We start from the raw sequence: 21,107 nt of genomic DNA on the forward strand, positions 1-21,107 counted from the left end.
TATCAACAGCAGTTGTTGCTAATTTTATATACTTTTTACTTCATATACTACTATCTAAATATTTGCTTCTCAGCAAGTCGAGCTAACTTCAGTTCTAAGAATGTCAGCTGAACTGCACAGACAAAGGACAGTGTCTTAAGGAAAAACAAAGGAGACACAGCAATGCTCTTATGAAGAAAGGAAGAAGTTAAACAGAGTCTAGAGAAAAAAAAGGACAAAGATAACGACACTGAATCAACATTATTTTGACAGAAATATTAAGCATTCAATTGCCATCATGTTATACAGGCAGCAGAATCACAGAATCATTGGAGCTGGAAAAGCCCTCTGAGCCCATTGAGTCCAAGCACTGCCCAGCACTGCCCAGGCCACCCCTAACGCACATCCCAGGGGCTCCATCCACACGGGTCAAATCCCTCCAGGGACGGGGATCCAGCACTGCCCTGGGCAGCTGTGCCAGGGCTGGACAGCCCTTTCCAGGAGGGAATTTTCCCAATATCCAATCTGAACCTCCCTGAGGGAGCGGAATAGGCAATGGTGGTTATGTTTAAAGGTAACACCAGAAATGTAACTTCTTGCTGCAGAAATTCCTGAAGGAGCCCAGAGTGAACCCAAAGGAAACATGCTGAGGAGCACCAGCCCAGTCCCAAGGGCTGCTCGGTGCCAGGAGCTGTGGGCTCTGGGCAGCAATTCCTGCTGCACAGAAACCCTCTGGGTTTTACCAGTAGCTGGACACAAAGTGCTGGTGCCTCACCATCTGCACAATGAGCCATAACGTACCAGTCATTCTAAAAAGTTATTCAGTAATTGCTACTATGAGGAATGTTCGAACACTATTTGAACTAAAAAAATATATTTAAAAAAAAAATCAATCAATCTTAGAAATTCTAGGCAGTCAGCACAATTATTTATCAGTAGTATCATTCTTAGGTCAAAACCAGCTTATAAAATATTCTTACTACAATAACAGTATTATGACCCAATTTAATGAAGATTTAATGAGATGTGTTCCTACACTTCCCTTAGTTCAATCATCAGGATGCCTAGAAACAATGCAGAGAACCAACACTACAGAACTCTCTTCACAGCCTGTTACACCAGCTCAACACCAGAGGGTAACAGCCACCAGAGGGTATTTCATGTTCTTGGGAACAAAACACTCGAGGGACTCAGACATTTACATTAGAATTACATCCAACTTCAATACTCTGATCTTCAATCTTTTTTGTTTCACTAATACAAGGCCCTGTTATTTCAGTTCCTGGATATCATATGATACTAAATCAATGTCAGACTGACAAATAATCAGTTTGGGGAGAGATATCCAGGAAGAATAAGGTCCAATTGTGCCATGCAGTGCAGATGTTCCTCAGACAGAGCTCTGAGCCCAACCCTGCTTCCATCACACATTGGCCACCAGGCAAATGCTTTCACAGGGCTAAAAAATAAAGATTGTTTAGACTGCCTAACAAAGCCAGAATGCACAATAAAATAAATTGTTGTCTTTCTATTTCTCTCCACTACCAGAAATCATGAGGAGTGCCCTGAATAAAATAATAGCCTTTTTATAAATGGCTGCTGATCTAATATTCTATTTATAAGCATCTGCAAAACAACATCATTTTACATTTCTGTGAAAATTCTGTATAATTTTACTGATGCAGAAAGCAATCACAGCTAGAGTCACATCTTATCATCTGCTGATGCTTTTGACATAAACCACTATCTACAGTCAGAAAAAAGGTGACTTAAGGCGGTGTTTTCATCCATCTTTAACTCCAGTATTTTCAGATTGCAGTTGGTAAGGTAGCATCTAACAACACTTCTACAAAACAAAGCTCCACAGGGAATTGGGGAATAAAACCTACCATCGTGCCAGAATCACAACAAAAATGTTAACAGGAAATGAAATGTGGAGCAAGAAATTCTAAGCAAGAAATAGGGTTTTTTCCAACATGCAATTACTGCAGAGAAGGCTACTTTGGGTACAGAGATGTGAGAAATACACATCTAGGTTTGCATTAACACATACAGCATTGAAATAGAAATAGGATGTTTTGCCATATGTCAAGTGACTGCTTAGCAGGGATGTGCACAGGAGATTTCTAAAGAAAAGACACACACAAATGCGAGGGGAGAATTAAAGGATAAAATAAAACCATGAGCAGAAAGAAAGAAAGAATGAAACTAATAGAAAGTCAAGGAGAAAAACAATAGACAAAGAATAAGTTAGAGGAAAATCAGAGGAGGAAACAAAGCAATGGAATGCAATTGGCTGAGATAAATCAGTAGAACAACGCCAGAGAGCTGTCAGAAGGAATCTGTACCAGTTGTGAACTGTCATTGGGACACTGCAGAACCAGGGGAAACAATGTGATTAAAAAAAACTCAAAAAATAGAATCCACAAAAACAATGTTCACATTGAAAGAATAAGTAAAACCAATTTCTCAATTACTAGACAAAACAAATTCGACTTCTGTTTAAAGCCACTGCTGAAAGAATACCTGAAAATCACCACCATGATTAGCAAAAGTTAAATGCCAGGACAAGTAGGCTGTTGAAAATATTAGCTTTAAAGGAAAGGAAAAAAGCTAATGTGTGCCTCACCTCAGCTGGGGCAACAGAAACCATGGAAATACAACTATGCAGAAGTTTAAGAGCTTGCAAAGGAGACCCAGTACATGACAAGCCTTGTGTCACAGGCAGAGCTCACACAGAAACACAAGGGCACAAAGAGCTGCAATAAAAGTACCTGCAACTATCTCTAAGCTCAAGCACCTTTTAAGGTAACAGAGGAACACACAAGTGTCTCACGTGTGACAAAGAACATGTTAATGTCACTTTAGAAAAGATACTTGGAAAAGACGTAGCACTGTGGCTAAACATTCCATTCATGTCAAAACAAGCAAAGAATGCCAAGAAAATAAAGCTTTTTGGGCTTAAAGCAAATTGTACACATAAAGATAATACCTGAGGATCTCCAAGGAAATGACTTCTCAGTAGAGCTGCAGAAAGAAAAAAAATTATCACAAAAATGAACCACGTGACTAGTTTGGATTTCTTTTTTATTTTATTTTGGTTTTAACCAAAGCACAGGAAACTGCACAAAGAACCCCAGCAGATAAAGTTTCAATAGCCCAGGTAAATAACATTCTGCAGTGCTTTACACCTGACAACTGAACCACTGGTTATTGCATTTAATTTTGTGTTAGGCAGTGGGAATTATTCACTGTAACTTCCTGGATATCACAGACCAAGCAGCATGACCTGTCTGCCCCAGGACAGGTGAGAGGATGATTTATGACACTCAGTTCCTGTCCCAGGTTCCATCAGCCCCCAGCCCCGAGCACAGCACACCCTGGGACAGGAGCACTCCCTGCCCAGGGCAGGGCCAGCCAAGGAGCTTTGGGAATCACCACTCCACAGCACTTGGCTACTACATGGAAAGCAGCTTAAGAATTGTGGGTCTGTTTCTGTTCATTATTTTCACTGTTCTTTCAGTTTCCAATTTTCCAGAGAGTTCCGGTCCTTTGTATGGGCCAAGGCAAAGCTGACTCACAGCTACACCTCTGGGAGCGAGGAGGTGACAGGTCTCACACTGTCCAGGCTAACGAGACACCTTCAGACACAACTATTGCACAGACCAAGCAAGTTTGATATCAGCATAAACCTCAGCTTCTCCTGCATTTTTCCAATAATGATTTTATATCAAGCTATCCTCCCCATTTTGTCCTTCCACCCAGCCATGTGCTTTCCTGTGCCCACAGTAGTACTGCTGCATAACCACCTTTGCAGACAAATGCAGAATTCATCCATGTGTTATTGGCATTAGATACTCTACATATTTTTATGGGAAAATGTATTTCCTCACTCTAATATAAACTACCAGACTTTGACTATTACATCATTTTTGCAATGATTTTAAGTTGCTATTTTCCAAAATAAAGCTATTTAAAGGAAAAACAGGCAAGTCCATCAGATCATATTATGTCTAAATATCAGCATGAGACTGGAATTCTGGGTAAGACTATATCTTTCTAAATGATTTTTATTTTACTTCTTTCTACCACAGCCATCAATTACAAAAACCTTCAGCACAGCAGCATGAACAGCTGTTCATCCTTATTCTCTAAAATGAAAGCAATCATTTAGGAGCCTTAGTCCCTGATGGGATCCCTTTGTGGTGCTGGGACATGCCCTGATGCCAGAGCACCAAGTCCCAACATGGACCCAGCTACGTCCCGGATCAGGAGGAGCACAAAGTGCAACTGCATCCTGGGAGATGGACCAACTCACCCTCACCACCAGCAGCTGCCTTCCCCCAAACTCACCTCTGTGCCCAAGGCAGCTCTGCCACTCCACTCAAGAGACAGGCAGGTGGATTAGTTTAAACTACCTTTAGTGGTACAGTTTAAATTGGGATTTAAACAAGCCCAGATCTTGCATGACCGAGCCTGCTAAGGCGTTTCAGGGAAGAAGGTCACAGCCTCCAGCCAACAGGAGGGAATAAACAGAGCACATGGAGCTTTGTGAAGCTATTACAACTGTCCCTGCAGGAGATCAGGCTCAGGGAGCGTGGCACACAAGGCAGATGGCTCTGAGAAAGGCAGGAGCACCCACGGACACCTGAACTCTGCAGCACAGGAGCTGTGCTACCATCACCTGGCTGCTCCAAGGCCACCAAACCTCAATTTCTGCACAGCCTTGGCCTAAAGTTCATCCAGTTTAAAGAAAAAGCTAAAACTACTTCTCGTTTCTAGTACACTGCTATTGAATCTAACCAGTGCAATAACTTGAGAATATTTCTCTAGTGTAATTTGGGGACTGTAGCTACACACCAATGGAAATTCTGTGCAACTTTACTGGCTTTTTTGCTTGCAAACTGAACCTTGTGACTGTCTTAATGAAATCTTTAAAAATATTTCTACTGTTACAAAATCATAAGGAAATTTGTACCCAAACTGGTATTAGATTAAAAAGAATTTGTATAAAATGAAATTAATTTTTGTTATTGAAAGCCGAGTTCTGAATGTCAGAACTCTACACAATCTACACAAATTCATTACATCACAGTATATTCCTTCCTCCTCTCTGAGCAGACTTGCATACAACTGGTCATTAATCAATTACTGTTACCTTACTCATTGATACTCAGGTCCTCTGGGTCGAAGAAACACAAAGCCCATTTGACAGAGTCTGTGACCCCTGGCCCTAGAATTTTCGTGCTACCTGAACACAGAGCTTTACACTCTTTCACTTCTGCTCTGTTCCTCAGGCTTCCTGGCAGCTCAGTTCCTTGCCCTGAGCCCAGATGGCTCCGTGGTGCTGGCCAAGGTAACACCAGCTGAGCACACACAACTTCACTGTCACACACAGGACTGGAACCCCTGAGCACACACAACTTCACTGTCACACACAGGACTGGAACCCCTGAGCACACACAACTTCACTGTCACACACAGGACTGGAACCCCTGAGCACACACAACTTCACTGTCACACACAGGACTGTACCCCTGAGCTCAGCCCTGCCCAGCACACCTGGCTGCTGGCACTGCCCTCACAGGTACAGGAGGAGGGATGATAAAGGCTGCTCTGACCACAGGGCACACGCAGAAAGCTGCTCCAGCAACACTGCAGTTAGTTACACATTTAACTTGGCTCTTATTAAAGGATTCTGGAACAAGTCCAGCATACATCACCTACTGACATCATCACCTGCTTTTGTCACCTTGCAGGTGAAATGTTCTGAAGTTACCAAGTCCTTCAGCTCTGAGCAGTAACTCCAGTGCACTTCATTCCACTAAAAGCCAGCGTGGTCACACACTGCACTCCCCCTGCTGAGCTGCTGTGCCCTCCCTTCCTGACAATAATGTGAGAGATCCACACAGAGGCCACATGTGTGGGGGACTGCACTTTGGAAAATGCTTAATTTTAGTCCACTATTATCCTTGAAAAAGAATTAGGTTAGTAGAGTAGACGCGCAGAAATTACATTTTCTTTTCAGAACAGTTTGGTGTGATATACAGTTTTCAGTTAGAGAAGACAGAGATAAATATTATGACAGGAACATGAATATTTGGTAGCTGGAGATGGAGCATGCATATAAACTCTGCTGAAATCAATCTATGCCTTTTTTTTTGATCCCTTACATTTTTTTCTTCATTCATATTTCCTAAATATCGGGATTGTTTTCTGCTTGTTTGTTTTGAGGTCTTGTTTCATTTGTGCTTTTGTAATTCGGTTGTTTTTTGGTGGTTTTGTCCTTTTCTTAATTTCACACCTTTTCTTTGCCACATCACAGGTTTAGTACAAAGCTGTTTTAGACACGGAATTGAACCAGCTGCCAAGGTGGAACAAATAATCATCTGATAAACGGAAAAGGTTTTGTAGGAAGTCATTTATAGACAAAACCCACTAAGGATCACCAGCACTATTTTACATTTTCACGTGGCAGCTCTCAAACAAACTCTTTCCAGCTCTGGATTTCCAGGTTGGAGCAGGGGCCTCCATCCCTCTCAGTGGCATGGCTGTGCCACCCTGTAAAGGCAGAAGTGGCTGGGACAGGGCCAGGACCTGTGCACAGGACAGGAAGGCTTCAGGAACTGACATCCAGGGAAATTCTGATTTCAGATGGCTGATTTTATTAAGCAGTGTGCTATTTTTCAAAAATGATGTAAACACAACTATGATCCCCAGTTCCCAGCCTGGACAGTTCAATTCCCAGTGCATCTTTCACAGGTACTACATAACACGAAACAGTTTAAGCCTATTATATTTGCAACTACTCCATAAGGTGAACAGTAATTCTTTTTAAACAGCACCACTTGAGAGAAAAGCAGTGATTTCCATTGCCTCCCTTCACTGGTTGGCTATACTGCTGTTGTCATCAAAAAAAGGCAACAGCTGAAAAAAATTTAGTATTATTTATTAAATATTTATAAAATGGTGAAAAGCTGTAAAAAGCTAAAAATATAATTCTGTTTAAAATGTATGTACTTCACACATATTTCTGTAGCATTTCAGCTCACTGCTTGGCTACGCTTCCCTCGTTGGAATACATCTGTGCTGTGAGGCACCGGCAGGAACGGGCTGTTCCCAGGGATCCGGGCTGTTCCCGGGGATCCGGGCTGCTCCCGGGGATCCGGGCTGCTCCCGGGGATCCGGGCTGCTCCCGGGGATCAGGGCTGATCCCAGCGATCCGGGCTGATCCCAGCGATCCGGGCTGATCCCAGCGATCCGGGCTCGCTGGGAGCTGCCAGCCAGCACTCAAGTGCCCATTCAGGCTGAATGTATTGTCTTACTTGTCCTTTATCTTCCATTTTAAATATCTACATCAACTACACATTTACAACTATGTGCAGTATGAGGGCTCAAAGCTTTGTGTAACTGAATTCTTGGCATAGGGGAAGTCTCAAATCAAATGCCATTTACTCAGCTCTATAAACTTGTAATACACATTACAAGCAATGGGCAACCAGGAGAATCAGTGTAATGAGATTTCATATTTTTGCTTTTCTTATCGATACTGGAAAGCAGGCATTTTCACAAACATTTGAACTACATGAGGCAATTTTCAGTCTGCAACTTTTCTAACAGCTGTCCTCTTGATTTCACCAACACTGAAGTCAGTGTTAAACCATCACTTTTCAACTTAGTAGCAGAGCAACTAATCTGTAAGCTACAATTTTTTTTTTTGTATTTGATCATAAGCAAATTGCATTAAAACCTTCAAATTCCTCAAGTCTTTTGGCATTCAAAAGCTTTGGTGGAATTTCAGAAAGGCTTACAGCCTGAGTAAATGAAACAAAAACATGGATTTGGGAACTATGACAAAATACTTCACAAGGTGCACCTCACTGGCAGTTTGGGTGTCCATCACAGAGCGCAGCACTGTGCTGAACTGCTCTGCAATATTGCCTGCTGCTACAGAAACTGCACACTCTGTCCCAGTGGGAAATGCAGAGAAAATAAACCACCCTTGTGGCTACAAAATAGATTTGGTCTTTCAAAACCCAGAGGACCTCAGGCAGGCACATCATTAATCAAAGTGACTGTCAGAAGTGTTAAAATTCCCTTTATCAGCTCTGGTGCTGCCCAAGGGGCTGCATTCCAAAGAGTCAGGTGTGTGCCAGTTACACACTCGCATTGAAGTGTGTGTGACAAGCTGCTGTTATCAGTGCAGGACTGTCCCACTGATAAGCAAGAGCCTTTTGGTTCCCCACAGCACTCAGCCTTCCCGAGTCACACAACAGCAGCTGAGGAAAGGAACCAGCCAATGTGTTCAGTGCTGCAGGCTGAGCCCTGGCACCATCTGTGCCCCAGCCCCAGAGCCTGTGCCACACCTCTGCCTGAGCCCCATAGCTGTCCCCCTGCATCACACTGTGCTCCCACACCCCTGGGGCCCAGAACTGAGCCCAGCAGAGCCAGCCACACCACAGAGGGAATGGCAGCTGCAATAGTGCCTCTGTAGGGGAGGCTGAACAGCCCAGCAGCTTCCCACAGAAACCTGTGCGTGGTACAGCACAAAACAAAAGCAAGAGGAGGCAACTGAAACCTCACACTGACTGCCCACTGTTATCTCCAGTCTTGTCATGCACAGCACTGGTAAAGCTCTTTAATACTCACATATGACACTAATTGGGTAATTTCAAGTTCTTAAGAAGTTTGAAAGTGTATGGGATGCCAGGAAATACCTTAAGAGTACTGAGCACAGTACCCAGTTATAAAAATTAATTATGAGAAGAAATAATTTTAACATGCAAGTAACTTAGAGGTACACAAGAATAAACTGTATTGGACTCCAGGGCTGCAGCTGACTGAGTGCTTCCTGCTCCACCCATCACACTACAAGCGCTGAGGATCCGCAGCCCAGGTCCTGTTCCCATCCCTCACACCCCTCTCAGGACAGCAAACCAGCTGCTCCCCTGCCCTGCCTGCAGTTACTGGGCACTTGTAACACAGGGGGGAACAGACCAACGAGTCTGACCTACAAGGACCTGTGTCTGTTCTGCTTTGTCCACGTGCACAAGGCAACACTCATTTCTCACAGCCAGAAGCACCAGAAGGAACCTTGCAGTGAGGTGGGAGCCCCTCAGGTGTCCCCGGGGAGGTGACAGTCCCACCACTGGCAGCAGAGCCACACCAGGGCCAGGACAGCAGTGGGTAAATCAGAGAACTGCTCTGGCCACTGAGGTCAGCAAACCCTTCAGCTGGACTCTGACACGGAATGCTCCCAAACATTTTAACCACAATAAAGGAGATTAAAGCACTGGCTTTGAAACAAAGAATTGTTGATTTCCTCAGGGACAGAAAACTTGAACAAAGGATAAAAATAAGAAGTTGTATGACTCTTATGTTTTAGTTCTGCTGGCTTTTTTAGGGTTTGGAATTGTTTCATGGGGAGGGGCAGTTGTTTATTTTTTGGTTTTCAATATAAGACTCTGCCAGGCAACTCTTTCATCTGGTCAGGAGAAACATCACCTTGCTCCCAAGCCAAGTTGTCCCTGTTTCTGGGAGCAGGCTGTGAGCTGCCCATGACCCATCTCTCAACACAGCATTCCAGTTTTCTCCACGCCCTCTTCATGTTTATTTAATTTCTTGTCAGCCTTAGCAAAACATTTACATCACCTACTTTGGGGAAATGCAGGTATCTTCTAATGGCTCTAAATTTTGCTGTTGTACTTGTGTTTGCTGTGAAACTGCTCTAAGAGATTGTTTTCCCTTAAATCTTTCAACAATTCTTCTGACTACACTGGAAGCAACTGTCTGTGAAGAAATGAAAGCCTCTAATTCAAGTACAGATTAACTGGTTTTCCCCAGCTTCTCACACATCTCTTAAAAGGGATACCCCCCTTACAGAGTAAGTCAAAGCATTAACCAACACCACACACGTGCCAGGACACATTGCCCAGACCAAGCTTTAAGCCCACGTCCCTCAGCACAAAAATAATGTAGCATCACATTCACACCTCAAGCAGTTTGATGTATAAAAACACCCGTGTTAGCTGGTACACTGGATTTTTAAAATCTATTTTTAAATAATTGCCTCCTGTTTCTTAAGTTTTTGTAGGAACAACTTTCCATTTAATTTGCAGAAATATTTATTCTGACCACAGGGAAAACATTTCAGAATGACACCCGGGTTTACTGCTGAAGGAATCCAGAAACAAACAGTACTTAAGGCAAGAGCACTAATGTTCAGAGCACACTCTAAATCCATGCCAGCAGGAGCTCTGCTGGAGCCCAAACTGCAGGTACAAATGGTTCATAAGGACACATGTTATCGAGGCTTTCTGATCCATTTGACATGTTTGAGATCAGTGAGTGCCCAAACACATTCAGACTTACAAAGACTCTAGGGAATTAAAATAAATAAATAATCAGAATACTCGTTACAGCTGAAATACTAACAAATGCTTTGCCATAGCTACGGTCATTGCACGGAAAATACACCAGGAATGTTTCACACTATTTACATATGCCAGAAACACACTTATAGCAAGATGTTCCCTGAAAACACATGTAATGACAGACAGTTTCAGAAAAGCTGAATGAAACTGGATAGTTAATTTAGGACAAAAAATAAATAATTGGATTACTGCATTTAACTAGCATTGTTACTTTGACACAAATATGTGTAAGTCTACCATATTTCTCCTGGGCTGAATCAAAAAAGTAAAATGTAACATATTTAGAGAGAAATTAAAGCTTTACACCATACATTCTATTGAAAATGTAATCAATTATTAGAAGACCTCTTGAAACTGTCCCGTAACTCTTCACAGCAAATCCGCATTTTTTTAATACTTTGGATGTTAATGGAGGTGAATAGCTACCAGTGAAAAATATATGAAGAGGACATAAGCACGACTAAAAAGCCTTTAACTTATGGGACAAATGAAAGTAAAGTCATCCGGACCTGTACCTTGTGCTGGCGACACTTGGTGACTCTGCTCCAAGCCTACATCTCTCTAGCTGATTAGCCACAATTTGCCTTTCCACTTCCAGTTCTCTGGTAAGTCTTTGAAATTGGCGCTCCTGAAATTTCAAAATAAAAAGAAAAGCATTCTTGATGTTAAAAAATGGGTGTAGATTAACTCTGAAACAATCACTGATTCACCACAATCATGTTTTTTCGTTTTGACTCTTCCTCAGGGGAATAAACTATAAAGCGGAAATTTAATGGTTCCTTAAATCAGTGATTCATGCAAATGTTGATTTATCACCTGTTACAAAAAGAAAAACATGCTTAAGCATTTTTGGATTTTATTCCTCCTGCAATTAAAATTTTTGTGTCTCCTTATGTTCCCACAGTTTAACAAAATCAGTGCCTGTGAAGTCAGTCTTCAATTGCATCTATAAACAAGGAAACTGGAAAATACCGTATCCCAACCTTTACAATCACAAACCTTCAAATCCTAAACTATCCTAACATTCTGACTTCTGTACTTGGAAACCTTAACATTTATCATTTCAAACTGGCTGAGGGTACAGATGTGCTATTTCACCCGAGTTCAGCTTTTGTCACATTTCTTGGTCAAAGGTACCAAACCTGAGCCTTTGTAACAGGCTTTTGGAATGTAACCTTCTGAGGGTGACACGGGACACCAGTGCTGCCCTGAAACCTGGAACCATTTTCTACAGCACTCTGAAATGAGGCTGTGCCACATCAAGGGGTATTGGGGGTGTTTTCATCCACAATTAGCGTTTATGAACCACAGAAAAGGGTTCTGTCCAGCAATCACATTATTTTTCAAACTGATACTGTAAAACCCCTGAAGTTTAAGTAAACTGTTCAACACTATATAAAAATAGATGAACACAAATATTTAACGATCTGCTGAAGCAAGTCTTACATACAGGTCAAGTAGAGCACAGAGCACTCCTGATCAGGTTTGTCCCTGTGTGTAACTCATGTAAAGGCACTGCACAGGAGCTGCACCCCTCGCACAGTGCCAGGGATCACAGCTCAGGACAACTGTTCCCTCACACCACATCACACACAACGGGGCTGAACCACCTCCCTCTCAGGAATGGCTCTCCTTCCACTCCCTTTTCAGCAAGATGAAGGGTGGTTCAGCAGTGCTCCACGGCTCCCAGCACTCTGCAGGGACCTCTGCTCACAGGTCCTGCCTTGGGGACTTCCACAGGAGACTCAGAGTAACAGAAGGGAAAAGGTGCTCTAACCCCAAGATTTATCTTGCAGAAGTAGTACTGACAACACAAGGAGATCCCCTTCCAAAAAAACACTAACTGGCACCCAACTCCTCAGGAAGGCAGTTCAGGCCCAGGGCAAACAGCAGTTCCCTCCTGCTGGAACGCCCAGATGAGATGGCAGAACCAAAGAGCTGCTCCCGAGCCCTGCCCCACACTGGCTGTTCCACACGGAGCCTCCTGCCCCTCCCAGAGGACACAAGGCATTGTGGACACTTCCAAACGCTCTGAGAGCTCCCTAACCAAACCCAATAACCACACCCTGACATCCTGAATGTGGGCCACAAGCTGAGGTTTGGCACTCAGGACACGGAGCTCTCCCAGCACTGCCCCTGCACAGGAGCACCCCCAGAGCAGGCTGTGCTCTTCTGCTGCTGCTCCACTCGGAGAGCAGAGGACACCCCGGAGTCATGGAGGAACCACGGCCCTCAGCTTCCTCCTGGCCACCCCTTCCAAGAGGCTGGCATTGCTGGCAAGCCCTGGCACTGGAAAAGCTTGGCACAGTGGATGCTCAGATTTGAAAGAGCATTTCAGACATACGTTCTAAACTCGGATTTCATTTAAAGCTGCTTTTAAACAGAATTCTACAGCTAAATCATTTTAATTCCAGGACCTGATATGAAGAGCCTCACAAATATGATAACCCACAGACCACCACAAACTTCATGGGCCTGTGACTGGAATAGAAAGCATGGAGAACATCCAAAGGTTTGTATGACACAGAGACCCAGTTGTCACAGTCTGACACCAGTGCTTGGCTTGATACAGCTTCATGTTACACCACGAGGGTCCACAGGCTCCAGTCAGTTCATTCAGACAGTTTGTCTTAAGCAAAAAAAGTCAAAGGAATTCATAAATGAGAATTTATTTTAGAGTTCTAAGTCAGAATATGGATGATAAATCCATCTAAAAGCTGATTCTCCAGAATGTCATTCACATGCTAGCAGAGAATGCCGTGATTTAAAAAAAAAATCCATTCAGATGCTGAAGCTCTGCAAGTTTTGGAGCAAATGTCAGCAAGACAAGCTTCTTCCAGAGTAAATGATGGGTGTACCATACAGCACGTAACAAACACAAACCTTTAAAATACACAGTACTGTGCTGCTTGTTTGCAGAAATAACAGAAAACATTTAGCCTATGTTTAAAGCTGTTTCCTGTTCCTTACTCTTAAACCAATATTCAAATAGCAATGTCACAGATGCAAACTCTGAATGTGAACCTATTGTTATTTACCAATCTTTTAATCAGATGAATAAAGTAAAACATATGCTAGCCATTACCTGCTTCCATTCAAGCAATCTCTATTAATCTGCCTTTTCATTACATACAGAAGCATTAGTGAACACATTATTCTAGAAGACCCCTTGTTGCACAACATCCGAAGTAACAAATTGCCTATTTAAGTAAAAATCCCAATTTTTTGCCCCACACTGCAAAACTTCAAAGCCAGTTAAAACAAAAGAACTGTAATTCAACCTTTCTTGAGAGTGGGAGTGGTGAATGGAATAAATGGGTAACAGAGCAACATATTTTACTTCATTTATTTATACTATGTTCAAAAAGCAAAACTCACTCAATTCTATCACAAAACCTGTGCTAAGGAGAAATAAGAGAAAAAAACACCAAGTCCTGCTCGGCCACTGCTGAGTTTGGACCAACACCATCAGCTGTCTACACTGTTCTTCATCCCTGTATTTTGGTGTTGAGCAGAGGGCCCACAAACCCCACAGTGCACTGAACAGCAGAGGGGTAAGAGGCCTGCAGCTCATCTGCCAGTTTGAAACCACCCTGATGCTCAGGGAGATCTAAAGTGCTTTTGTAAGTGCAAGCACAGCAGAAAAAACCAACCCATCTCTATTTTGTTGTGTGAGTACGTTCTGGCATGGGCAGCCTGGGAGTCCAGGAAAGCAGCAGTTTACAGACTTTTTGAAACAACAAGTGCTGTATCTTCTTGTGTGCATCTTCTTAAATTTGGTATCTGCAGCTGGAGGTGACAGGTATTAAGCACCTGCATAAATAGACAAGAGGGATAGTTTTAGAGGTCCCATCTTGTTTACAGCTGGAATACCTCAATGCTTTTTTCTTTTAGCTTAAATCATCATATTACTATAGAAAACTAAGTCCTAATCAATTCAAAATCAATCACCTTCCTTGTAAAGACATTTTATACGGCTCTGAATGGACCCACCCCCACGGTGTACATCCATCAGACAGCACACCGGTTCTGGCAGGAATCTCCTGGAATTTGTTTCCCTGGTCAGCTCTCTGGGAGCAGTGGGAGAGCATGCTCCTCAAACAGGGAGCTCCCAGCACGGAGGAGCTGCTGCCCTGGGCACAAATCACAACCCACTGCCTACTACAGCACAGCCTGATGCCAAAATGGCATCACAGGACTCAAATACAACTCTTAACAAGCTTATTAGCATTTGCAGCAGAATATCCATGTGGCAAACACATACTAAAATTACAGGTGCAGGTCACAGAACACGCTGTCATACTGCATTCCAAGGAGCAACCAAAGCTCCTCACACAGACACACTACACTGGCTTGGCCAGAACTACTTTTTTCCAAGACTATCCAATATACACCAAGGGAAAAAAACCTAACCTGTAATTCTATTCACCCCTTTAGCAGTAACTACTTAATTATCTTATCAAAACACAGGTTTTGTGCTCAGAACCTAAATTCCACTGCAAAACCACAGACCATAATTCCTAAAACAAAGCTAGAGAAAAGGAGAGCTTTAAGCACAGCTGCAGGTTCCGAGCAGGAAGCACACAGCAGCTTGCTCTGGGAGGCAGCTGTACCCACTGCAGGCAGACAGCCTGCCAGGAGTGAGAACCAGAGCCCAGCACACTTCGGAGCTGTGTCATTTCCTTCTGGAGGCTGAAGCTTCCAGAGGAGGGGCAAAGCCTGCATGGGGTGTTGACGCTGTGGTGCTCACCCCAGGTGACCATGAGCTCTTCCCTGGCGAGCTCCACGTGCCCTGGTAATTCCCTGGTAATTCCCTGGCAGCCACGCCGAGATCTCACTCGAGATGACACGTCCCTGCCCCAAGGTACAGACAAGACCAGTTACACCAACCCTGACAACTGAATCCTTTTGCCATGTGAAAGCTGAGTGCCTCTGACAGGCTGGTGGCTCCCTGGCAAGAGACAACAACCACCAACACGCTGGGCTGGGCTATTGCCAGCAAATATTTGACAATGGGTAAGTAATGGGAATGCAGTTTGCATGACTGACCATGAAGACTGTTGTTCTCCTGTTGCATGCTTTGGATAATAAATAAAAGAAGGTTTAGAGGCAACTCTGTGCCTTCTATCTGCATCCCATCATGATACCATGTTGCAGGCTCACCCTTTTAATTTCTGTTAATGAGGAACTTTCATCCTGCAGTAACATGGATGAGAATGAGGAATCTAGATTACAGTGTTGAAAAATCAAAAATTACTTTCTTCCTGCCCCGTTGTGAATACCCCTGGCAAAACACCAACAACTTGAAACTATAAACAAAGGGTGGTCCAGGTGGCTAATGGAAGATTTTATTGTGACAGCTCCACAAGAATCAGCAGCAATGGCACAAGCAGTGAAGTCACAGACTCCTTTTGGTGGTTCATGCCTGGCTAGTCAGACCCAGACTGGGCAGCTGGGATAGCTGAGGGAGACAATGCTTCTCTTGCAGCTTCTTGCCCAGTGGTCAGTGGCTGCTGTGGCAGAAGACAGGGCACGGATGGGCTGCAGTAACACTGGCATATGCTAAGTTGCTTCAACCACCAAATGTCACTGTCTGTGAAACATGACCAAGGTAATTGTCAGCTGAACTATGAAATGTGTTCCTAATCACAAAAATGTTGCCTTTTGAACAATCGAGTTAAGACTCCTTCAATAGCTCAAGTTGCTGACCTAAGAAAGTGCAGCCCACATTTGAGAGGAATATTTTACCTCACATTTGCTATTTCTCATTCAGTGCCACACACAATGCAGAGCCACACAACTCCCATCGCCTGTGAAAGTTCACACAGTGCTGCAGAAAACGCAACAACATTTCAGATATTTTTATGATACAAACATGCAACAAAGAAGAGGACAAACAAAATTAAGTTCACTTATACCTTCCTTCACACTAATCTGCACTGATCTATGCAGAGTGCTACATTTCCAGCTGCTGTAATTCAGAGCGAGATCAAGCGACTACTTAAAAACATATTGTATTTTCCAACATGAATGTCATACTGTAGTGACCTGATATTTAAATTCTCTGCCAGAATCTACTTCAGAAAAAACCTGTACTTTTAACTAACCATATAAGAGCAACCTCAATATTGTCTGTAAAAATTAAGTTTACTCACGCACACAACTGCATTTGCATGCTTCCAGTATCTCAGGATCTTCCAAAATAGAAGACAAAAGATAAAAAATTGGGCAGTGCAGAGAATCACAGATTACAGGATGTGAAATGACATAGCTACAATTACGGGCTGATCACACTTACTCTGCATTCAACAGCAGCAGACCATTAAAGCCCTTAATACTTTTATGCCCGCATTGTTCACCAGTCTGGTACAACACTTTAGTGCTGCTCTGGCTGACGAGGGATCAAACTTTGAGCAGTTCATAGAAAGCTCACTGATGGCAGTGTCAGGAGGGAAGAATGGCACTGGAGGCGTTCCCAGCTGCCCCTGACACATCCTGTGTGAGCCTCGTGACAGCGCTGGGGCTGCTGAGATCCGTGTGGAGCCCAGGGTGCAGTGCCAGCTGGGCAGGGGGCTCAGCTGCTGGGAGCACACAGGCTGCTCACCTACACTGAGGGTGCTACAAAGGGTGTCAGTGCCCCAGTGCATGTCAGGGGCACCCACACTTCGGGGCAGGCTCTTCCACCAGGGGAGTGTCTCCTCAGAAGCTGAACAGCACATGCGAGACAGGAGAATTAACTCCCAGACCTTCACGTGGATAAAGGAGTACAGAGAATTTTGATTGAGGAAATGAGTTGGCCATTTCACCTGAGACAGGAGTGGCATATATTTTGTCCTAGGATACGACCTTTGGGAAGTTGGCTTCTCAGACTTGACTCACTGAAACTAGAAATGCTTCTAAACAGCAGAAACTGTAAACTATAAAAATCTCAATAACTACATGAAAAAATTGTACTTAAACAATAAAGAAGCAAAAAAAGCAAATTGCAAGTTCTCTATTTATACGATATGGTTCAATATACTTATACAAAAGGAAAAGATTTTACTGAAGTGTTGAACAATAGAACACTTCTAGGAAAACACTAAGGGAAACCCAAAGGATTTATGATTATCCATCTGAAAGCACATCCAATCATTCTTACCCTGTCACTGGTTAACAAAAGAAAAGGTGAGAGATTGTCCATCTCTCGGTGTCAATAACAACTAAACCAAACTACAAAACCTGCCACTGCTGCAAGTGCTTCTCTCTTAGCAAAGACATCAAAATCAGCATATTCCACTTACTTTTGAAAATTGCATCGATGAGTGATTTTTCCTGTGAGACCTTTTCTCTCAGCCCAATCACTGAAAACTAACATGCTAAGCAGGAAATCCACAATTCCAAATGATCCAATTTAATCTTCACAGTTCAGCAGCAGCTCATTCCAAATCCAGCAGGGTACAGCTTGCACGTGGAAAGTAGCAGTGATTCCACAAACATGCCAGGAGCAGTTGGCAACCAGCTGCCCTACATTCTAACCCCCTAAAAAAGTTACTGCTACGCTGCTGCCCCTACAATTTTTAACAAGTTGTTATTTCAGTATGAAAATACTCTATTTACTTTTAATATGGATAAGAGACTTCCAACCCCTCCTGTGGATGGGCAGCACAGCGGCACCTCCAGTCCCCTGGGAGCTCTCTGGTGAGCCAGGGCTGAGGATAAACGACGGTGAGTGACCGGGTGAGCTCCTCTGCAGCTCCCTCAGCACCCTCAGGGAATCCCAGCTGGCCCTGTGAGTGTCTCAGTGGCTCAGCAGGTCACTAACCAGAGATACAAGTTATACCAGCACGAGTCAGTGCTGCCCTGACTGTGAGCCACACACCTGCCTGTGCACCCACAAAATAACTCAGGCTGGGGACAGAGCTGTCCCCTGCCCCAGCCAAAGCCAGCGGGGGTTGTGGGGGCACTGTTGGAATTTATACTAACCAGGGATGTGTTTTCACACTGAAATGGAACTTGAGCGTTGTCAGTAAAGTACAAAGGTGTAGCAACCTAAATTTCTCACAGGTTACACTTGTTCTATTATTTTATACACTAAGAGTGAATTGAAACATTTCTTTCCTAAAATATAACCAAGGGAGATTTACCCAGCCACCTGACACCTGACTCAGTGAGGGTCTGCTTGGAGTTCAGGGGACACACTCCAGTTTGGTAAAACAGTTGCTAAACTAATTTGGCGTAATAGAAAAAAGAAACAAATGGAGAGTTTATTTAGAAGTGGGTTGCAGGGTTCATAGACTAATGAGTGCAACTTTTTATATAATCATGGCTATTGTATCTCTGCTATGGCAGGAAGCTTAAAGTTACTCAATAAATTTATCTATTTCGGAACTACTATAGTAATTTTAAAAGTTTCTATTAAGTTCAAATCTGGACAATTTGACAAGTAATAATAAAGACTTTCCTGGATTGTGTTTCCACTGCAGTGCTTCTGAAGAACTTAGGGTGTGGCAGCTCTGTTTTACAAACACTGACCTGCTGCACCTCACAGCAATTCCTGTACCAAAGGAAGCTGGGCCACAGCAAACAGTGTAGTAGTTTCTGTTCAAGCTTAATAAAGTAAAGAACTGCACTGGAAAATATTCTGTTCTGGGCTTTCTGCCACACAGGAAGGGTGTTGAACATGTCAGTGTCCATAATTATTATCAACAGAAAAAATACCAGAAAGCAACAGTTTGGCTCTTAATGCTTTCATGTTATCACTTCCAAGAGTGAAGTACAATTTACATCTTCCTCCCTTCACCCTCATTTTATGTGTCTGTACATTCTACAGTAAGGCTCCAGTTCTGAAGTTTCTGTAACACTATTAATGACAATTTTAACTTTTTAGTTTTCATCAGAATTTAATGATGTAGTAGCCCATGTATCTTTCTATAGTCTTTTTATGAATGGAAAGGGGGAGAAGTTTTAACCTCATTTTCAAAATGAAGAAATATTCCATTATCTTTTTTTCTGTAAGACTAGTAAAATATAAAAACATTGCTTAGGTAGGTAAGGGAACGCTAACAAATGCTTTTCACTGCACACTGGTGTATGAAGCTGTTACAGACAGTGCTGCCCTGACTGCAACCTCAGAGTGAGCACAACTGCTGCAGCTGTGCACAGAGACACCCTGGGCACTGAGAGCCCTGGAGATCCAGCAACCACAGTCCTGGCACTGAGATCCCTGGAGATCCAGCAACCACAGTCCTGGCACTGACACTGCTCTGGGCACTGAGATCCCCGGAGATCCCAACAACCACAGTCCTGACACTGAGATCCTGCCTGGAGATCCCAGCAATCACAGCTTGGACACTATTATGGGACAACATGAGAACTAATACATCAGGTGTTTGCATTCAGAGCTACCATCTTGAATCAAGCACTATTCATCTTAAAGGAAGTTGCAAAACAGAGACAGCAAAGTGGATTTCTTCTGATATTCTGATGTTACAAATTCCATATTAAGCCAAGAAAGATCATTGTTATTTCTCATTCTGACACAATGAAAACCAAGCTGTTACTTCTCTCTTTGTGTTCTTTAAAAAAGACCAACCCAAAACCAAAGCACCAACAAAAACTTTGGTCAGAATGTTTCTTCGTAAAACTGCAACATTTCCCCCCTTGAATAACTTTTACAAATTAAGACTGAACTTGACTGCAAACACAATTTGATTTTCCTATAGAGACTATCACCTTAAATACACACCCATAAGTGTGTTCCAGATTTAAAATACTTTAGTACCTTGGTACTGATAACTGAAACCAAACTCAAAGTTGAAGCCCCATTCTCTAATAAAACACAATTCATCATACCTAGCCTGTGTGTGCAGGTCTCTGCAGCACTGTGCACAGCTTTGCAGGCTGGTCAAGGACCGGTTCTGTTCCATCCATTCAACACCAGCTTTTCCTCTTTCAACACTAAACCTGCATTTCCAGTCTGACTTACAATGCAATGCAGACATTCCAAGGGATACAGAACACCAGAATGATGCTTCTGTTCAACGCAGGTAACTGAACCCCTTATAGTCAGACTCTGATACACAAAATACACCACAGTGATGCTGGGCAACACGTTATAGAAAAAAACCAGGGGTGTTTTTTCCAGCAATGCAATAGGAGACAGCTGTTAACTCCACACACACTGTGAACTGAGGAATTGCTGCAAACAAAGCAGGTACCTGTTCCTTTACAGAAGCTAGAATGGTGGTGGCAGTGGCCTCTGGTTCCATGCCCGGGCCTGTGGATGTGTCCTGTGCTGTCTGTGGCAGCCCCTCCTCCACCATCGGGCTCTGCTCAGGGGCTGGCATTTTGCCTGCAACAACAAGATTTTAAGATAGTTTACATTTTGAGCCAGTGACGTTTAAAATTCAAGTTTTCAGGAGTAGAAATGATCTTATACTTTTTTCTAAAAAGTTCCCAAACTTAACCAAATCAGCAGAGAACTTTGCATTACTAATATCAATGTATGTTGCTTTGACTGTGCTTTACCTTCACAAATGGAGACCAGAATCACCCACAGAACACAAGGGTTGGGCAGAAGCAAGCAAGCAGCACAACATTTAATGGTTATTTTTAAAAACACTATTTTGTGCTGGTTACTAAAAAAGCAAAATTCAAGATGCATGAAAAATAGTAGTGCTAACCAGCACCAGAATACCCAGGATCAGTACAATT

At 43.1% G+C, this 21,107-nt stretch overlaps 1 protein-coding gene across 10 annotated transcripts in view; it reads right to left on the reverse strand.

Moving 5' to 3' along the window:
- PKP4 (plakophilin 4) overlaps positions 1 to 20,745 on the reverse strand; it is a 53,796-nt gene extending 33,051 nt beyond the window's left edge. For 9 of the 10 annotated variants that reach the window (XM_027695823.1, XM_027695825.1, XM_027695822.1 and 6 more), the window contains exons 1-3: positions 20,612 to 20,745; positions 10,928 to 11,040; positions 2,972 to 3,006 (exon numbers count right to left, since the gene is read on the reverse strand). In XM_027695823.1, the coding sequence (XP_027551624.1) occupies positions 2,972 to 3,006; positions 10,928 to 11,040; positions 20,612 to 20,740 (277 nt within the window). In that variant the 5' untranslated portion in view covers positions 20,741 to 20,745. The remainder of the gene's footprint in view (positions 1 to 2,971; positions 3,007 to 10,927; positions 11,041 to 20,611) is intronic. The other variant, XM_027695830.1, reaches the window with a different exon arrangement.
- Between the last annotated feature and the right edge of the window lie 362 nt (positions 20,746 to 21,107).

This window comes from Neopelma chrysocephalum, unplaced genomic scaffold, assembly GCF_003984885.1.
Source record: "Neopelma chrysocephalum unplaced genomic scaffold, ASM398488v2 Primary Assembly neopelma1_103b, whole genome shotgun sequence".
Classification (NCBI taxonomy): domain Eukaryota; kingdom Metazoa; phylum Chordata; class Aves; order Passeriformes; family Pipridae; genus Neopelma; species Neopelma chrysocephalum.